This window comes from Diceros bicornis, chromosome 8, assembly GCF_020826845.1.
Source record: "Diceros bicornis minor isolate mBicDic1 chromosome 8, mDicBic1.mat.cur, whole genome shotgun sequence".
NCBI classification, from domain to species: Eukaryota; Metazoa; Chordata; class Mammalia; order Perissodactyla; family Rhinocerotidae; genus Diceros; species Diceros bicornis.
The window spans coordinates 84,265,908-84,286,824 of NC_080747.1; the positions used below are offsets into that span (position 1 = coordinate 84,265,908).

General features: G+C 37.2%; 1 protein-coding gene across 3 annotated transcripts in view; it reads left to right on the forward strand.

Moving 5' to 3' along the window:
- Positions 1-6,422: 6,422 nt before the first annotated feature.
- Positions 6,423-20,917, forward strand: part of BANK1 (B cell scaffold protein with ankyrin repeats 1) — a 316,316-nt gene continuing 301,821 nt past the window's right edge. For all 3 annotated transcript variants that reach the window (XM_058547580.1, XM_058547581.1, XM_058547582.1), the window contains exon 1: positions 6,423-6,497. In XM_058547580.1, the coding sequence (XP_058403563.1) occupies positions 6,428-6,497 (70 nt within the window). In that variant the 5' untranslated portion in view covers positions 6,423-6,427. The remainder of the gene's footprint in view (positions 6,498-20,917) is intronic.

Consider the following 20,917-nt stretch of genomic DNA (forward strand, 5'->3'; position numbering starts at 1 on the left):
ATAGTAGGTACTCAATACATAATTGCTGAATGACTAGATAATAATCCATTATAATTGTTCTGAATATTCACTTTTTTTCAAATTCCCTAGTGCTATTTCAGCAAGTATTCATTGTGTCTATAAAATAAAATTCTTTTATTTTTAAGTTTAATTTTTATTAACCCTTTCTGTTAATTATTATATTAAGGTCTCTTTATAAATTATATATTTTAGCATATGAAATATCCATCCTTGATAGACCATTATGAGAATATCATACACATAGAAAATGCCCAGTAAATATTTATAAAGTGAAAAATAAGTTTTTAATCTTAAATTTTTAAATGTATTTTCTTCTATTTCAGTTACTTTTCAATGTTATTTTAAGTCATTTCCACAATTAAAAGCAGAAATTTTTTTCAGTATGAAACAAATGTAAGAAAACCTATATAAAATATTTTCAGTGGCACTCACAGGATTAAAAATAGTCCTTAGATCCTTCAGCAAAATGTTTCAAAGTGCTCTCCCACCCACTCCCATCTCTAGCCATTAGACAAATTCACTATACCCCTTCTTTCCTCTGTTTTTGCAGCTTTTCAAGTTACCTCCTGGGAGGTAGCTATACCCGTGATGTAAACTGTTATCTATTCTCAGTATAGTTTTAAATGTCCCTCTCCTATGTATATTTGACCTAGACTCACAAAGAAATCACCCCTGAATAATGCCTTCTCTTTCCTTCAAAAGCATACGTGATGTTTTTGACTCCAGGAGATCTTCATGAAGAAATATTTTTCATTGATCCCAGTAAGGATGGGCCTGAGATTTCCCCCAGCATTCCTCAAAGGCTCAGGATCAATGAATTCTACATGAGGTCGTGCCACAGAATATAGAGACTGTGTCACTGAGAGCCCTGTATCCTGAAATCTCATGGATGACTCACTAGGACAGCAGAAGTCCTCCACGGGTGTCCTCTTAAAAGGACAAATTGGTACCACACAGCTGGTCTTTCAAAAGGTGGAGAATGCACTCTAGACTAGCCATAGGAAAGGAGCACAATGACCTCTCAGAAGATGTGCAGGAGATAGTATTCTCTTGGTATTGGTTTCATGTTACAAACATTTCTGTTATTTGCTTTTGGAAAATGAAAACTCAGTTTCCTAGTGAGAATTCTCACCATAAAATGCCACTTTCTGTTTTTATCCCTTTTTAAGCTCTTCATAGAGTCCATTAGCTAACTGCGTTTTCTTCTCTGAATGTTTCAGATGTCAACTGCAGTGACTTTTGCTTTTCCTGTCACAGTCCAGCATGATCTGGACTTTAGAAGGAAACTTACTTCATTTGCCGGAAATAAATGTCAGCATTTTCTTCTCTTCTAAACTGTGAACAGGCTACTCACTACTCTATGAAATTTGTGGTAGATGTGGAAAATACCTTCTACATTCTCCTCCAATTCTGGATCGTGTCAAGGGGCACGATTCTTAGGACCTGCCCTAAGCACAATCATAGCTAGTTACACCGCTGGCTGAAACGTTATCTTTGCTGCTCTTTCTGTTGAAATTTTTCTCCAGCCACTTCCTCTTGTTGTCTAATGTTCCAAACACTCCCAATTTCAATGTTTCTTTACTATGATTTATTTATAATGGAAACTGCCCCAGCAATCACATTATTCACAAGAATATTCTTGATCCATCCAATGGTCCAAAGATATTTTTCAATGACCATAGAACCATTTAGTATTACTTTATCCTACACAATTCTCCACAAAAACTGAAGCAGAATGTCTAGAAAGCAGACTTTTTGGAAGCAAAGGCTGTATCTTTTTGTCACTGTATATCCAGTGCCCAGCACTGTGTCTTGCATATGGTAGGAACTTACTAAACTCTTCTTGAATGAATTAATAACTGAATAATGAAAACATCAGGAGCAATATCTCCTTTTATCAATCCTGTAGAGGAGTTAAGCTAACAGGTTCAGATATTGAGAGACCTGTGGTGAGTTATGTACTAAGGAAAACATTATTATAAGATGGGTAGGAAGTGGGGCTGAAACCCTAATCTAACCAATAATCATATGGTAAAAATGGAAGTGAATCACCAGCGTTCACAAAGAAAGCCAAAACAACCAGAGAAATGGAGACTTTTAGATTTCTTGACATTCAAACTCTTTATAGTATTGGTTGTTAAAACTCAGATCCACTGAGCAAGCTCCCTTCCGACAAACTCACTTTCACTTGTTAGCACAGGCAGGGGTGTGGAGGGGAGGATGGTGTCAGCTGCAGCATAAGCGGAAAACTTGGTTAATTCCAAAAGTCATCCTCAAATGAAAAGAAAAGAGAAGATTCAGCACATCTACTCAGTCACGAGAGAACAGAAGCAAGTACATAATGCAAATAGCCCTGCAGGAAGGAACAAAGAGCTACCACAACCACCAATTAACAATGAAATATCGCTCCACAGACACTTAGCAAACTAATGGTAAAGGGAATTGAATATTCTTTAATATATGTTTATTTGGAAGAACATAAAAAATTTTCCTTATTAATGAATCTCCCCAAACTCTCAATTTATCACCATAAGTTGATGTGTTAGTTTCCTGTTGCTGCTGTAACAAATTACCACAAATTTAGTGTCTTAACACAAATCGGTTATCTTACAGTTTGGAGGTCAGAAGTTCAAATTTAGTCTCACTGGGCTGAAAGTCAGGTGTCAGCAGCGCTGGTTCCTTCTAGAGGCTCTGCAGGGGAATCCATTTCTTTGTCTTTTCCAGCTTCTAGAGGCCACTTGCAGTCGTTGGCTTGAGGCCCCTTCCTCCATATTCAAAGCACTTTGCTCCAATCTCTGCCTCCTCATCACGTCTCTTCTCTGACTTGCCTACCTCTGTCTGTGTACTCTTGTGATTACATTGGGCTCACCTGGATACTCCAGGATCCTCTTCCCATTTCAAGATCCCTAACTTAATTCCACCCTTCATGTAATGTAAGGTAATATAGACCCAGGTTCTGGAGATTAAGATGTGACATCTGTAGGGGGCCCATTACAGAGTTAGATCAGTATTAAAGAATTCAGTCAAATGTGGGGAAGGATAAGGAAATGAAGAAAGCCTCCCAATAAAAACAAACAAAGGTATCACTGCTAGGAACTTCCTGCAGACCTCGGTATGCCGCCTAGTTTTGAGCTAGCAAATAAGAAGTGTAATAACAACCTATGAGAATAATATAATTCAGTGTCTGAAGATCTGGACGTGTTCTTCAAGAGGAAGATTCTCTAACAGTAAATAGACATGAAGAAGCAAAATACTATTTCACTTTTACATAGGCAGCTGCTTTAGGAAAGAACCAGTTTTGTTCTTTAAAGGGATCCAGAATCTAAAAGCAGAATGAAGCCAACAGCATTAGCAAAAGCATACAGTCTGCAAAGGGTACAAGGAATCAGCCATGGCAATGAGAACAGTGCAGCAGCAACCAGCCTCAGCCGTCCATTTATTTGAACACAGAGTCAGCGTGAGGCTCTTCCCACCTCCACCGAGTGGGGTGATAACACTGAGGCTGTCAATACGCTGCTAGAACAAGGAATGCAAGGGAAGAAGTCAATGGATCCAAGAGTTTGATATATTGAGAAACAAGAAACCAACTGCAGCTAGCATTTTGCATTCTGTAACAGAGGTAAAATCAGAAAGCTGTGATTACATGCTGCTGGGAGTGTTCTGACTGAAAAGCATCTCAGTGTGAGACAACTAAGCGCCTCTTCCCAGAGAACAAATGTGAACGAAGAGATAAGCCAGCATTTCAGTGTCATTTCCTGAAGGGAGAAAGCAGGGGGAAAACTAAGACAACTGTGACTAAAGATGTGCTTGACACTGAGACACAAGACTGAAATGAGTGAAAACATTTCTACAACACCTTTTCAGAAATGCATGGGTAAAGAATACATGTATGACTTTGGTCACCTTATCCGTGCGTGTGATCGCTACTCATTTTCGTTTCTCATGAAAGCAATGCTACATATCCTCAACCAAATAATGCCAGCATGGTAATGAACTGTGAGTGCAGTTCACACCTACTGTTAAGGATATAGATGTCCATTTCTTTGGGATTATTGCTCTGTGGGAATGCACGTAGGAAAACAAAAGTGATTTTTCGATATGTTCATAGGTATGACCTGGCCTGTGATATCCACATAATCTTTAGCAATGACTTTATGTGACCTTCAAGGAAGAGAGGTTTGTAATGAAGAGGGCAGGCTATGGAGTCAGATCTAGGACTGTATTCCTGCTCTGTCACTTAAAACTTTTAAAACCCAGATTCCTCATTTGTAAAATATGCTTCAAGCCACATTGTTTTGAGAACGAAATGATGTGAACATTGTGAAAAACACTTACACAGTGCTTGGCACACAGAATACTTAAAACAGAGTAGCTGTTAACAGCAACAGCAATGAAGCAAAAGAATAAACAAATAAGTAAATGAGCTAAAATGTTACCTCATAACTTTTAAGCAAGAACTGCGTTCTCATTCAGTACCTGAAACAAATATTAAACCTTGAATAATTTTTAAACTTTAGTGGAAGATTTTTAAAGATTTTCTAACACAAAGTCTTACTAAATAGTTTTTAAAAACCAGCCCATAATTTTAAACACATTTTTGTTTTCATTTTTCCCTTTACCATGATCATATTGATGTAAATAGCGGAAAGGAGTAACTGAAAATGTACTCAATTTTCCTATATATTCTATATCTTATCTATTCTATGTGTGTTATAGGAGACAGGGTCATAAAATTGTATAGCTGGCAGAGACTTGAATATAGTTATTCCAGTTTCCTCATTTAGCTGAGATTATGTAAGGCTCAGAAATATTAGTTGCCCCAGTCACCCAGATAGCAAGGTGGAGAGTCAAGATGGCAACTGCAGCCTTCTAACTTCCAGTCCAGGTATCTTCTTAGAGCAAGGCTGCTCCATATGTGCTTCAGGTACACTTTGTTATCAAAGACCATCCTTATTAACAAATCTACGTGTGCATGGAAAGAGTGAGTGTTGTGTATTTCCATAGGACAAACTGGGATGCCTTTGAAGATTTGGACACTTAACTGAGGTGCATAAGCTGAAGTGTTCATGATTGTTCCTTCCTCCTCAAAACCGTGGTCAAAGTATCCTTTGTGAAGTAAATATATATATATACTAGCAAATGCATCAATTAGGACATTGTCTCCCCAATGGGCCAGTTTAAGAAGACATGCTTTCCTAAGAACTGATTTCCTGAAAATACTAAGAGTTTATATGTACCCTGTAATCCAAACCCTCTGTCCTTACTCTATTATACTGAAGGCTCTTAGTAAACAGGCATTTACAGAAGACAATAAGCTCGTCAACATATTATTTCATAAATTAGATAGAATCTCTCACTTCATTATTTCCAAAACAGAAGATCAACTTAAAATTAATAACGACGTTAAAGGAGCTATTGGAAAGCAGATCAATATATAGTTTAAACTATTTATATATTTAAACTATGATAGTTTTCAAAACTTGTTGACATTTCACCTGTTTCTCCAAGTTTTCTTCATTATGTTATAAAGTATGAAAGCAAGTCCAGTTATGTGCAAAAAGTTAACGTTTTGATCCTTTGATACTTGATATTTATGGTATTCTTAAAAAAGACTGTGTGAGATAGATGCTACACAAGACTTCCTTTTAGGTTTTTTTTCTAAAAAGGGTAGAGTGACATTTAAACCACAAATTATTACTAAATCTTCAAATTGATTCTTCAACAATATTTTCAACTTCAAAAGGCAAATTACTCATTTAGTGATCCTTGAGAGAAGAATGGACATTTATTTTAAAGCTCTGGGGAAACTCAGAGTATTTCTCAGTCTTTAAAGCAAACAAACAAGGAAAACTCTTGTTTGAGGACCTATTTAGAGCCATAGCTAATTTTTCATTGGGCCCAGTTCTGACCTAGAGCAGGAGTAGGAAATAAATTTTATGTGGAACTTAAAATCACTTTACAATTTATGAATCTAGCCTAGAACGTCTGGGCGAGATGAAATATTTTTTAAAAATGCAACTATACATCTACACCTACATCCGTATCTCTACCTTCATTTATACATCCATATCTCTATATAGCTACATCTATTACTCCTCTCTGCCAGCAAGCGTCTACTTCTGGCATCCCTACTTCTGCCTGGAAGGCCTAGGACGGGACAGAAGAGCTCCAGCTGGAGGGAACACAGCTCTAGAGACGTCCGGAGGGAAAAGGTGAGGAGGGAAGAGGGCCAGGGGGTGTTCGGAGAAACCAAAGCAGCCTACAGCGGGGGCCGAGCAGGGCCCGCGCGCTTTCACTTCCTCCGGGCGCCGCAGAGCCGCGGCCGCGCCGCGTTTCCGGAGACCGGCGGGGACGGACGGAGGAGAGGACCGGCGGGCGGAGGACAGGACCGGCGGGCTCGGCCGCGATGCTGCCCGCGGCTCCGGGCGGGCCGGGCGCGAGCCGGGGGCGGGCCCCCCGCGGCCCCGCGCCCCCAGGTGGGTGCTCGCGCGTCCGGGGCGGCGGGAGGGAGCGGCCAGTCGGGCCCCGGGGCGGCGGCGCGCGGACGGCCAGGCCGCCCTTCCCCGGCGCTGCGCGCGCCGGGGCGCCGGGCACCCGCACAGGGGCTCTGGTCTCGGAGCCCCTCGGAGCGAGTCTTCACGTCGTGCGCGCGCGGTCGGGTTGCGCGTGGCCCCGAGGCTTGAGTCCGCGCGGTCTAGCGCCCCGCCTGCTGGCGGCGTCGCCCGCTCGGCTGCCGCCGTAGGAGTCCCGCCCGGGAATCGCCGGAGGCGCCGACCTGCCCGTCGGACAGGTCGCTCTGGAGAGCCTCCTGGCTCCGCAGACTCGGCTCACTTGGGAAAAGGAGAAACGGGCGATTTGGTTGAATACATACGTACATATAATAGGTCAAATGGACTTAAAGCAGTTATAGTTAGTTCTTTTGGAAGTATTTCAAATGCATTTGTGAACTTGATAATGATCATGAACAGTGTTCAGTTTTGAAAGTTTTAGAAAAAGCCTCCACTTGGGTATTAAGATTACTGGAGAGGTTCACAATTAGAAATGCAACAAGAAAATCTGAGTGAAAGTCTATTAATTTGCTGAATAGAATTTCTTATAGCTTACTAGCATTTTTTAGATAATGTAATTTTGGCTTTAGCTGCTTCTCTTGGCTATTGTATTTTTTAATATATAAAATTTAGAAGACTGCTTTTCAGTTAAAATGGGAAATATGTTTATGACAATGCAAAACCACAAGAAAGAAATGAGAACCCACGATGTCTTGCTGTGCTAACCTTTCGAATGTTGAACGTTGCCGTTGGTGCGAAGCGTGGGCGCTGGACTGCAGCAGAGCAGCCTTTGCTAGCGTCTGTAAACAAACCGGCCAGGTCTTTTGAACCTTGACCACATTAGCTCTTTTGTAATTTCAGCTTAACAATTTAGTTAACTAGAATGGACTACGGTTTGTTTCAAACTTCTAGATTGAGCAGTTTAGCTAGAAAGTGACTTTTATTTCAATTAATACTGAAGTAATACTTTGAGGTACATGCTATTATGAATAACGCTAGAGTGATGGGAACCAACTTCTGACTCATTCTGCGTACTCCTGTTCCTCCCAGGCATGTTCCCCATCTCCTTTGCTCCTTCCCAATGTGCTGTTTATGACTTGCTTCACTTCCCTCCTCCTGTGGCCAAGGTCATGAAATTTTTCTTATAATGAGCTATCTTTTATATTAACCCACACCCATTCCTAGATATGAGTAGTCTTCTAAGGGAACTAGTTCTGATTAATCCTCTTCTTAATGGAGAGCTTTTGTGTGTGACCTCTCTCTCTCTGCTTTACGCAAGCGTCTCCACGGCATCGTAGACTTTAGCTTGACGTGGTACATTAAGAGTCAGTTAGTCCAACTGCTTCATTTTAGAGAAGAGAAAACTGAAACCCAAGGAGTGATTTGCCCATTGTCCCATAACTAATAATTATTTGAAGATTATTCATTCATCACTTCACCAACAATTTTTATCCTCCTGCAAGAGTTATTGAGTAATATGAGTGTAAAATGCTAAACGCAATCTAAAATGGTAAACACGGTTCCACGCCTGTGAAGATACTATATTTCTAGCAGGAGGTATGTGGTATACTTGTAGTGACATTTGTGTATGCTGCCATCAGAAAAATCTAAGAGTATCCAACTTGTCCTTTAATGGAAGCAGGAAACATGATACCCAGTGCTAAAACAATGTAAGAATGATGCACAGTGGATGAAAATTCCATTTAGACTGTATTTTCTGGTTTAACTAGATACTGTCTATCAATGTCCAAAAGAGAAATTCCTCCTTGCTTTATCCCAAAACTAATGATTTTTAAAATTGAATTCCAACTGTTACCTTCAATAAGGACTGTTTATTTATTAAAGCACAGATTATTCTCCACCTCATAGGTTTTGTATTTTTTATTAGTATTATTTGGTGCCTCTTATGAAGGGAGTTAAATTTATTAGCTTAAAAACAGAAAGCATCTATCTTGTCTCACTATGTGCAACATGCTTATTTGCAGCTTCTGCGGGGCCTGGTTTGTTTAGGTCTCTCTCCTCTGCCTTGAAGCTTTTGAAGATTTGACACTTTTTACTCTGACTGCAGCCTTCCAGTGTAGCTAACAACCTAGATGTGTCCTTCCAAGGAGATCCCCTGGTTCACCTCTGGTGGCTGGTAAAACTTGCTTTCTTCAGACCAGCTGGAAACGTTCTGATGAGGTTACTTTTGCTACGATTTTAAAGAGAGGTAGCTGTCTTAGGGCATTTTCACTTTAATGTGGAATAATTCTATAATATCTAGCTGTTTAGGATTTCAGCTTAAACAGCAGTGTATTTGGTGTTCTACTTGTGATAAGCAGCAGGCACTTGTTTGGCACGTCTCTCTGAACACGTAGTGTAGGTGCCCATGCCCTATTTATGATGGCCTCTGGGCTCCGATGGCCTCACATCCAGTTGAACATCATTGCTTATCCACTCTATGATCTTGATAAATAACTAAATCTGTCATTTCTCAGTTTGTCCATTTAAAAAGCAAAAGTGGGGAAAACAATAACATTTATTTGAAAGAGTGGTTTTGAGGATTTAAAGAGGAAAAGCATGTGAGGTGCTTTTCAGAGGGGCATAGCAAATAGTAATTGCTTAATACATGTTAGCTGTTATTTTAATTCTTAGGTCATTGGTCAGTAGTGTCATATTTACATATAAAAGATGGAGTTGTTACTGAGAAACTGCCTCATGTTGACTTGGGGGAAAGCTTAAATAAATGAAGCCATCAAGCTCCCACATCAAAAAAAAATTGGGGAGTATGGCTTCCTGTGGAAAGACACTGCCATATCCTTGGAGAAATATTGTGGTTAAATAGTTCTGAGAGGAGAAACAAAGGAATGCATAATGAAAAGAACTAAGTATAGATTGATTAAAAGGGTATTAGACTAAAGCAGTTACAGGAAAGAATAAAATGGGAATTTAGTAGGACAAAATGAGAGCATGTTTTATTTTCCCATATCACAGAGTACCATTTGTGACTCAATTAAAAAAATATATAAATACATGTTAAAAACTAAGCATGAAACCAAAAATTGTGGGATACTTAATTAAATTATAAGAAGATGGAAAATCTGTTTTACCAAAATATTTACTGCTGGATTAAAAAAACATTCAATGTAGGGCTGGCCCGGTGGTGTAGCGGTTAAGTTTCTGCGCTCCGCTTTGGTGGCCCGGGGTTCGCAGGTTCGGATCCCGGGTGCCGACCGATGCACCGCTTGTTAAGCCATGCTGTGGCGGCGTCCCATATAAAGTAGAGGAAGATGGGCATGGATGTTAGCCCAGGGCCTATCTTCCTTGGCAAAAAGAGGAGGATTGGCATCGGATGTTAGCTCAGGGCTGATCTTCCTCATACAGAAAAAGGTAAAATAAAGTAAAAATCCAATGTGAAGTAAAGAATATCATTCCTGCCAAATATAAATCACATGTTTTAAGAATTTAAATGGCTGTTACCTGATCACCTAAGTTACAGTTACTAATTTATTACTTTATATATTATAGAATATCTTATAGTCATTTTGGAGAAAGCTATGAAATAAGAATAGGAGAGCAAACATTCCAGAAGTTATTATTTTAAAATAAATTGTTATATGGCCTTGTAATTCTTTCCTGTTTTAAATATAAAGAATGGTATCTAAGTTTTACTCCAGACATTGAAATAGTCCGAGTGGTGAAAATATCAGATATTGTATGAAGTTATACCCCTTCTGTATTTATTTTTCACTCAGAGAAAAATAATGAGCCTTTTAGACATAGGCCACTGGGCAGAAATTTCTTTGTTGTTTCCAAGTGCTCCTCGTTGAAATAATCCAGAAAGACTACTTCCCTTTATAATCGTGAGAAGTAATTCATCAATATCTGTGGTCTTTTGTAAGGTTTCCTTTGTATCTCGTTCATTAAAATAAGTTATGTTTTATCATACCATGTGTCATATTTTCCTTTCTTTTAAGCTCCTCTACCACTTTTCCAAATTAGTAATTACCATTTCTTCATTTTTTTGTGTGTTCCACTTTACAAGGAAGACACACTGAAAAGTACAAGCACAGTTTCTGACTTAGAATTCCATTTACTCTCTGCCTCATTTTTTGGTCATTATCCACGCTGAGGACTAAGCCTCATCCTTTTGTCAGGATCAATTCCTTTTTTGTTCCAAGCTGGCCATAGGATTGTGCCTAACTTTCAGAAGAATAACATAGTATCAAGAACACTTGAAATTTTGACCTTCTTTTAATAGCTGCCATTTATTGTGTTCCTATTTTGAATTCATATGGATATCACATTACCTCGATAAGTGAGAGCATCAGAAGATTAGCACCTACTTTGGACAAGAAGTTATATTGTTCATTATAATCGTATGAAAATATTTAATAATTCATTGCGCTCTTTCATTTCATACAAAAACTTTTCTAAACTGTTAAAGTTGTGATTTCTAAGTCACCATGTCTTTTTTAGGGGTAGAGAAACACAAAAGGGTATGATTCTATAAAATCATGTCACTGTAATGACAAGTTGTAAAATATTCCTTATGATTGAAGAATCTCTAAGGTTTGCACATTTTCCACATTGGTCCATCACATTTTATTTACATTTAATATATTGATACAATTTAAAAGTTTCAGGAGACAACTGCATTTTTAGTACAATTAGTAAACTACTATGTCACTACTGGGAAAGTGAGTGAGATAAAATTGAGGCAAAAATCTACCTTGGTTTCAATTACTGAGATAATTTCCTTCATTTTCTCTTGTCTCTTTTCAATAAGAGTTTACAGCTCTCACTACTCCAGGCATATATCTGTAGGTCAGAGACCCTTGCTTTATCATATCCTGTCCATCTATAGCATGTAAAATGAGTAGAACTTGTATCATCCAGATTCCCAAAGACAGTCACTTGGGCCAAGAATAGGTACTTGATTCAAAAGCAGCCAGCCCATTGGCCACTTAATGGCTAATGATGAATGTCGTCTGGCTTTTACAGATTTGTTGGACTCAACAAAGCCCTTCTTTCCTTTCAAACAAGAGATAATGAGACTGTTGTCAGTTGAAGGTCAATGTTTGATCTGATATACAACGGAGGATGACAGCCGGTTGACTGATGTGCAAGATGGGTAATTAGAAAGAAGATGAGATGAGAGAATTGAAGAGGACTGAAAGGCGGAGGGAGCAATCTTAATTTCTGACTTTGCATTTCCAGGCCACGGAAGACCTAGCTGCACTTGTTTATCTGATCTTGTCTGTCTGTGAAATGCCTGTGGTAGCCTTACAATGGTCTTCTCTTTACATGAGCTAGTTTGAATGAATTTTTCTTTTTTGGAGGAAAAATGAGTTTGGACTAGAGTACCTTTATCTCTCAAACATTGCCACTTTTATTCCCATAAGCTTCTCTTTTAGAAAGTTGTTGTTGTTAAAATAATGTCTGCTATGCATCTTCCATTGAAAGTTAAACAATCTGATACACCGCTTCTCTGGCCATGCTGAGGCAGCGTCCCACATACAGCAACTAGAAGGATGTGCAGCTATGACATGCAGCTATCTACTGGGGCTTTGGGGGTAAAAAATAAATAAATAAAATCTTTAAAAAAAAAAAAAGAAAAAGAAAGTTAAACAATCTGAGAATTAGATCTATTCCTTTTATGCACTGAGAATAGGGTGCATTATGAGTAAGTCTAGTAGTGTCCACATAAGAATATTTGGGGTTTTCTGGCTCTATTACTGAAATTTGAAGAAAATCCATAGCTATGTTTTTCTCTAAACTTGAAGTCTCTAGAGTGGGTGAGGAAATAATTCACTCAAAGGTTAATATTATAAGAGTTAAGCACTATTAAGAAGTTTATAGTTTTGAATTATGTAGTTATAAAATTATATTGATTATAAAATTATAACTGTTTTTTCATATTTTCTTAATAGGATGTTTTTATCTGAAAAAATTATGGCATACTGTTTCTGTCAAATTTTAAAAATATATTTAAATTGAGGCATACAGAGTGAGAGAATGCTTTTGACGTTTATTTTAGTAAAAAAGGAAGTGGAGGTATAAAACTAGCATAATTTACTAGCTATTATCTTCTCCCTGGCAAATGAAGAAAAATAACAGCACTGACAAGCCATTATGAAAACTTTATATATGATATCAGTGGATTGGTATTAGTCTGAAGCAAAGTTAAAGTATTGTACTTCAGAGATTGGTACTTGATCAACATATTTTTTTTGTTATAGAGTGGAAAGTATAGTATCCTTATTAAGTTACAGATGATATGTTAATAATGGGATTAATGATCACCTTGGAAAACCAGATCAGAATTCCATGTGCTCCTGCTAAACTGAAGAGAGAGGCACAAATTAATGAAGCTCAGTTATACTCAATTAAGTGTAATGATGTAGGTGAAAGAATGAGACACAGAATGATAAAAATTTTTCAAGATTTGACAAGCACTCACAGTGTTATAATTAGCAAGGGAGAGTGTTCCAGAAGAAGAAGCTGGAAAAGTAAACCGAAACTAAGTTGCATAAATCTGTGTAAAAAGTCCCCTAAGTGTGATGAGTAGCTATTGAAGAGCTTTAAAACAGAGGCATGACATGACTAGATTTTTGTTTTTAGAAGACCATGTGAGCTGACGTCAGTACAATGGATTGGAAGAGGGCACAATGGAAGTTGTTGAACAGTTGGGAGTTTACAAACTGGTAATATATAGGGCCAAGTGGACAACTTTGTTTGGGACTATTACTTACATACCTTTTGTGATATAGTGGATGTGGAGTCTGAGGGGGAAAAAGATGTGAAGAATGACTCAGGTTTGTGGCACGGAAAGCTGGGAGGATCATGAAGTTCTCATTTACTCCAACAGAAAAGAATGAAGGAGCAGGAGGAAATTGTGAGGGCATGAGAGAATATCCAAATTTCAATTCTGGAAATGTTATATTTGAGGTACCAGAGAAATATTCAGGTAGAGATGTAAAGTAAGCAATTTGATATTATGATCTGGAGCTCAGAAAGGTGATTCAGGCTGGAGATACAAAATTGGAAAAAATATAGCATTTAAAATGCATCAGTAAATAAGATAAGATAGGAAAGCATTTAGAGTAGAAAGAAAAGATGACCCAGGATAGAGTCCTGTGGAAAGCAAACATTTAAGTGTTGATAGAGAAGGAGAAGTTGTCCAGTGTGATTGAGGAGAGGCTAAAAAGAAAAGAAGGCAAACAAAAGAGTATAATGGTAAGAATTCAAAAAATAGAATGTTTCAGGAAGAAAATAGAGGTGAACTGGCCCAAATTCTTTCAATAGTTCACGTAAATTGAGGACTGAAATTTAGCCAATGAATTTGGCATCATGAAACTTACAGATGACCTTAGGGGCAGAAATAGTAGCTTTAGCAGAGGGAATGAAAGCCAAACTGGAAAGAGTTGAAGGGTGAAGGTAAGGGAGGATGTAGACACCGTGCAGACAACCCTTTTGAAAGCATGGCTGCCAGAGTGTAGAAAGATGGCAGCAGCTGAAAGAGATGTGGCATCAAGGAAAGGATTTTATTTTTATTTTTAAGATCAATGCTACTATAACAATTTATTGTACTCAAAAGCTGATGGTATCACACCAAAGGGGATTTTCTCCTATGGAAACTTTCAGAGACTAAGTTCCATAAATTCCATTAGGAACACATGTTAAACAGATTTTCTAGTGTGTTTAAATATTCTGTCTCATTTTTTCCCTTCCTTCTTTCCTTTGTTTCTTCCATGTTTCTGGAGTGCCTTCTCCTCCTTCCTTCTCTCTTGCTCTCTCTCTCTCAGCATGAGTATCAATGGAAAATAGTTTATATTTTTTGTTATGAAAACTTTGGCTCAACGCTAAGTTATTCCATAGCTTTACTTTCTATTCATCATCCCTTCCTTTTTATCCAAATTGGAATCCATGAATCATTATTACAATCATATCTGTGCATATGTTTCAACTCCCTGATCCATTTCTTTTTCTGTCACACTCACTTGATATAACTCCACCCTAAATAAGTCCATCCAACTCTATTCTTCCTGTCTGAATCTGAGAAACTGAATGTTGCTAAATAAAAACACATTCAAACAAGTTGGTAACTTAATTATAAATTTTGGCAATGCTTGTTGCAAATTAGTTGTTACATATAAGATTTTGATAATAAATGACAGTGAACTCGAAATTGTATTCCCTGACAAGGGTATATAGAGTGCAGATTTTTCTATGATGTCAGATTAGTGAAATCTTACATGCTTTCTATCTGCTGATGAACAAAAATCACTATACTGTGCTGCCCAACACTGTTTCCATGAGATGTGTGGCTCTTGAGCACTTGAAATAGCTGGTTCAAATTAAGATGTGCTGTAAAAGTAAAGTACACACTGGTTTTTGAAGACTTGGGACAAAAAATAGAATATAAAATCTCCCAGTAATTTTATATTGATTATATGTGGAAAAATATATTGAATTTATTGGATTAAATAAAATGTTATTATAATGAATTTCACCCGTTTACAGACATACCTCGTTTTATTGCACTTTGCTTTATTGCACTTTACAGTCGTTGTGTTTTTTATAAGACCCTCCACTAGCAAAAACATTGCAACTCGCTGAAGGCTCAGATGATGGTTAGCGTTTTTTAGCAATAACGTATTTTTAATTAAGGTATGTACATTTTTTTAAGACATAATACTATTGCACGCTTACTAGACTACAGTATGGGGTAAACATATCTTTTATATGCAGTGGGAAACCAAAAATTTCATGACTCGCTTTATTGCAATATTCTCTTTATTGCTGTGGTCTGGAACCAATCCCATGATATCTCTGAGGTATGCCTGTATTTTTGTTTTAATGTGGCTGCTAAAAAAACCTAAAATTATATATGTGTCTTGCATTTGTAATTTGCATTGCATTTTTTTGGGGTAGCACTGTTCTAAACTTTCAGAAAAAAATTCCAATGAAATCCATTAGAGGTTTGATTTCTCCCTTATGAAATATTGTGGAATAAATATTACCAGATAACTCTCATAAAATGCTAACATAGTTCACAATTCCTCTAGCAGTTTGGAGAGAACCCCTATCCATTCATGCCCACCACAGGAGGTGTTTTCATAGGGATAAATTTAGTCTAAGTGTACAGTGTTTATAAAGTCTACAGTGGTGTCCAGTGATGTCCTAGGCCTCCACATTCACTCACCGACTCACTCAAACACCCACCCAGGGCAACTTCCAGTTTTGCAAGCTCTATTCATGGTAAGTGCCCTATACAGGTGTGCCATTTTTTATCTTTTATAGTGTATTTTTACTGTACCTTTTCTGTGTTTAGATGCACAAATACTTATCATTGTGTTACAGTTGCCTACAGTATTCAGTACATAGCATGCTGTACAGGTTTGTAGCTCAGGAGCAATAGGCTATACCATATAGCCTAGGCGTGTAGTAGGCTACACTATCTAGGTGTGTGTAAGTACACTATGATGTTCGCACAGTGATGAAATTGCCTAACAATGCATTTCTTGATGTATCTCTGTCATTAAGCACTACATGACTGTGTGCTGACTTGTGAAATGCTATTGAATCTGCTATTGGATTAATTTGGGTTGAAAATTCTGTGTAGAAAAGGTCTTAGGTTTCAGACGAAATATATACTAACTCGGTTTATTTAAATCAAATGACAAAGTTGAAAACTTTCCACTCATTCGTGTTACAACCACATGAAGGTTGAACTTTCCTGATGTGGTTCTGTGAACAAATGTAACAAGATATTGCTTTCTATATTTAAAATGTCATTTCATGTAACATCACAGAATTCATTTGTGGAATCATGAGTTGGGAAATGTGACCTCTGCATTGAAATTATGGGAAGAGAAAATACCTAAATTTTTATTCGTTGGTATTAAACTGTATAAGATGTTAAGATGAAAAATAAAAACTCCATGTAACACTTTTTTAAAAAAAATAATTTAAGATAGATCTTTGGCTATGCATATAGAATTGCAGTTTAAAATATATCAAGATTTTTATTCGTATTATAGACCAGTCAAATAATCTCCTAATCTCTCACCTGTTTTCATATACATCATTCCAATTTAACATTGATAAATGTTATTTTAAAAGATAACTAAGGCTCCAAGTTGTGTTTGCATCTGTGGGTTGATTATCGATGCTGATACGTATATCCATCTATATCAACTCAAATAGTGAATCTGCCACTTACTTTTTATGTGACTTTGCGTAGGTTACTTATCTAAGATCCAATTTCTTTATGTCTGAAACGGGTAACACACCTATTTTATAGGAGCGTGATGATGATTAAATGTAATTCTGTGTGTGATGTGCCTGGAGCATTCATAGCAGGTGCTTGGCAAATGGCAGATGTGATTACTTTCAGCGTGAGCTAGTATTCACCTTGCACTTTTATCATGGCTCATGCTCTGCACTTCTGGTGTCATATACATATGAATCCCAGGAGTGAGAGCCTCATATAAATGTTCTTTCAGTTCTCCAGTTTAATTTTTCTCATCACTATATTAAACACTGTAATATCTCAAACATATGTTTCTTTGGATATTCACAAAAATTGAACTTGGTGAAACTGATGATCTGCTATAAAAACAAACTGTACGGTACTATGTATGCAATTGTGTGTTGTCTTCAGGGAAAATAATTAATGGGTAAAGACCATTTTTCTCATTTTGAGAATTTAATTCTGTTTAGACATCATATTTTTTAAAATAAAAATGTGGTTAATTTTCATTTCTTTATTCTTGAAGGAGACTTAGTCCACAGCTATATCATATATTATCTCCCTGCCCCCAGCACAAAAAAACAACACACACACAAAAACTGGATCATAGTGGAGTTGTCTCAGAGTTTGTGATAAAAACATTTCTAGTATCATCATATAGGTAAAAATAATAGTAGATATAATTATATAGGTTATAAAGCTTTAGTGATATATTCAGAATTGCTTAAATTATGTCTGAGAACTGTATTCCCTGTAGGGTGTAAATCTATACGATGTCTCCCCTGGATCTTTGAGGGTCAGCAGAATAATGGAAAGAGTCCTTCTAAGCAGATTTCTAGTTCTGAGTAACCTACAGGTAGTTAGAAAGCATTTGTAATTACGGACAGAAAGGGACAGCTTTTTTATTTCTTTTATGAGGGCCATTCTGCTGAGAAATTAGCAATTAACATACATTTCATTTCTGCTTCTCCTTAGGAAAATACAGAAGATTCATTTAAAAGTATGTTCTTATGTAGTATTTTATTATATGACCCCTTAGAATAATTTTCTGATCTGGTTCATATAAAAATCTAGCCTTAAGTTTCTCATTCTGAGTTCGAAGCCTAGCTGCATCACTTAGATAACTCTATTATGAGACCTTTCTGTGCCTTATGATGAAAAGGTGAGAGAACGTTTAGTAATTTTTACCGCATAGTAGGTGCCCTGTAGTTTATGGTTGTTATGGCCGTTGCCGGGTGCGTAGGTGAGCAGCCATGTGGGACATTACCAAGGGTGACTCGTACTTCTCTTCCTGATGCCCAATACCCGGGAAACCTGAGCTCACAGTCCAGGGCTTTGTTCCTTTGGTACTGTGTTGTCCACACTGTATTCTGTAGCATATATTTTCCTTGGGAAAAAGTGTTCTGGGGTGAAATAAGTTTTGAATATGCATATCAGAACATTCCAATTGTCTGAGAAATTCTGCAACTAACCATGCCTCTTCAATTTCCTCAAATCTGTTTCAAAAAAATATTTAACCATGAGATGCATTGTCCATTGTCATCTTAACACTGGTAGAGAAATAAGTGCTTTTGCACAAAGTTATCATCCCTATTAAATGGCAAACACCATCCTCGTGAGAGGATGGTTCTTTCAGCCAGAGATTGGTAGCCCTCTTTTTAGCTATGTTTTCCTCAGTGCTACTCATACCATTGTGTAAATAAAGTTCTGATCCTTTACTGATGGCCATACTGTGAATGAGTGAGAGGGAGGGAGGCTTATAATAGGAATAGAAGCTGAAGGAGATACAGAGGAGGGAAAATGGCATTGGTAGGCTGAGTAGGGCACACACAATTTGTCTGTTTCTTTAATTCTCTTATGATTAATTCCAACCATTCAGGTTGGAGCTTTGATTATGGAATGTGCTAAAGAGAATGGGAGGAAAATCAGAAGGTGATTATCTGTTAGGAAAAGAAAAGTGTGTGAATGAAATGGAACTAGGAATGTGCATAGGGAGTTCTAACATAAGAATATTTTGAAGTGTGAGTGTTTATGCAGTTGGTATTTAAATAGCGTGTGTGCATCTCAGCTGAGGAAATGATTTTGCAGATATTTTCACGTTAGACTATGTAAACCCGCCACTATGTCAATAATCATGTAAGCTATATAAGTGGCCTCACATTGCTTAAATATTGGGATTTCATTCATCAAAACATTCCAAAATTGAGAGCAACTTGATTGCATGGCCATAAGCAGATTGCTTCCATGTTAGAAATGTTTGTCAATGAAACACGTGTTTGAAGCAAACATATGGGCTATTAAGAGTCACCCAAATAAATTATTGCTGAAATATTTTCCTACCGAAAACAACAGTAACTGATATAAATGCAAATAATTTAGACAGAGAATGAATTTTATGTCTTGGAGATTGACTAACTTAGCAGGCCATGTAGAAAACAACATTAGTACGACAATGACTTTTATTACTCGAGTAGATTGGATGCTCTTTAAAGGAAGGGGTAGCCTCTGGCATTCGTTTAGCAGAGATAAGCACATTAATGAATGCTTGCTGATCAGCTAGTACAAAGAGTGACGTTAGAGTAACCAATTAAGTTTATGAAAAAGGATAAATAAAGGTGCAGTAATTTCTGAATGCCCTATTTCTGAATAGCCTCTGAGTCCTCTCTCTACCCTTAGATAACCACCCTGGTTTGGGCATTCTTTTTCAGTGGTTTGGTTTGAGATGGGCTTCCTATGATTAAGACAAAAATCTTAAAAATTCATAGAACCTTTATAAAAAGATAATTTTAAGGCATTTCCCAATATTAAATTAACTTTTAATCTGATAACTAGTAGTTTAGTTATTTTTACTAAGATTTCTATAACCTTTTAATAAAATTTAGCATATTTAGCTAATTAAAATATCTTCTGGCACAAATAGAAAAATATGATTAGGGTCTAAAAGCAAATGAAATCTAATATCCTCTATGTAGGTCTGGAAGATTAACTCATTTTGTTTCTAAAATAATACATGCACATAATTGAAAATATTTAACAAAGACTTTAAAAGGAAGTAGAAAAAACTGGTGTATGTACTAGTTTTTATTTTTCTGTTTACTTTTAATAGTTTTGCTTGTTGAGCGTTGTACTTATGTTTAATATTTGTATATGCACTTTAAAGTTATATTTGTATGGCTATTTGTTCATGTCATCAGTAAATATTTTGATTTTTCTCTCTCATGTAAATCTATTGCGCAATGTTAAAAACGAAAGAAAACAAAGAGAGGAAAATCCAGTTATTTATTGGACAAAAGAATAGATCATCCTCCATACAAGATTATTATTAATTAATCTAAAGAAAGACTGACTAGTTTTTAAACATAGGAAGTACTTTTCCATAGCATTTGATTTGAGGTCAAATAAGCACAGGCTCGAGTCTTCGCTCTGTCATGAAGGGACCTTCACCTTTTGCAAGCGATGCAACCTCTCTGATGTCCAGGAGGTATTATGTATATTGATGATCATCAGAATTATTCAGAAGAAAAATTGGCTCATAATAGTAATTCAATTCATATCTCTTATCTTAGAAGAAAAACACTGCAGAAATTAAAATTCCTTTGTCTAGGCATTCAGGATTGAGAATGTTCATCAAGAAAGAGGGGATTAATGCCTCTGTAGTCTTATGCAGGAGTAGTATCTTTCATTCATTCATTTTTCAAACACGAATCCTTAATCTCCTGTTCTAGGTTCAAGGGGTACACACAAATGGGGCTCCAGCCCTCGGGGACTATATTTAAGTGAAATATGGATAGGAGAAACTGCATGGCTCTATATCTTTTCATCTTCACTCTAATTCAACATCAGATGACTCAAAAACCCTCAGCCTGCCAGGATCTGTCTCATTCAGTCATAAGAACAAGTTAGCAGGGCGAACCACAGCTTAGAGTGTTTTCTCTGACTACCGGGGGCAACTCCTGATGTGAAACTGCTGTTCCAGAAAGTCACTACTCATTTCAGAATGCAGTCATGAGTACCGTCCCCTGGGACAGTGTTTTGCAAATTTCAGTCATTCTCGTAAGACCTTCCCCAGTTTTTGGCTATGCTACCTATCCTCTCGTGTAACAAAAATTTT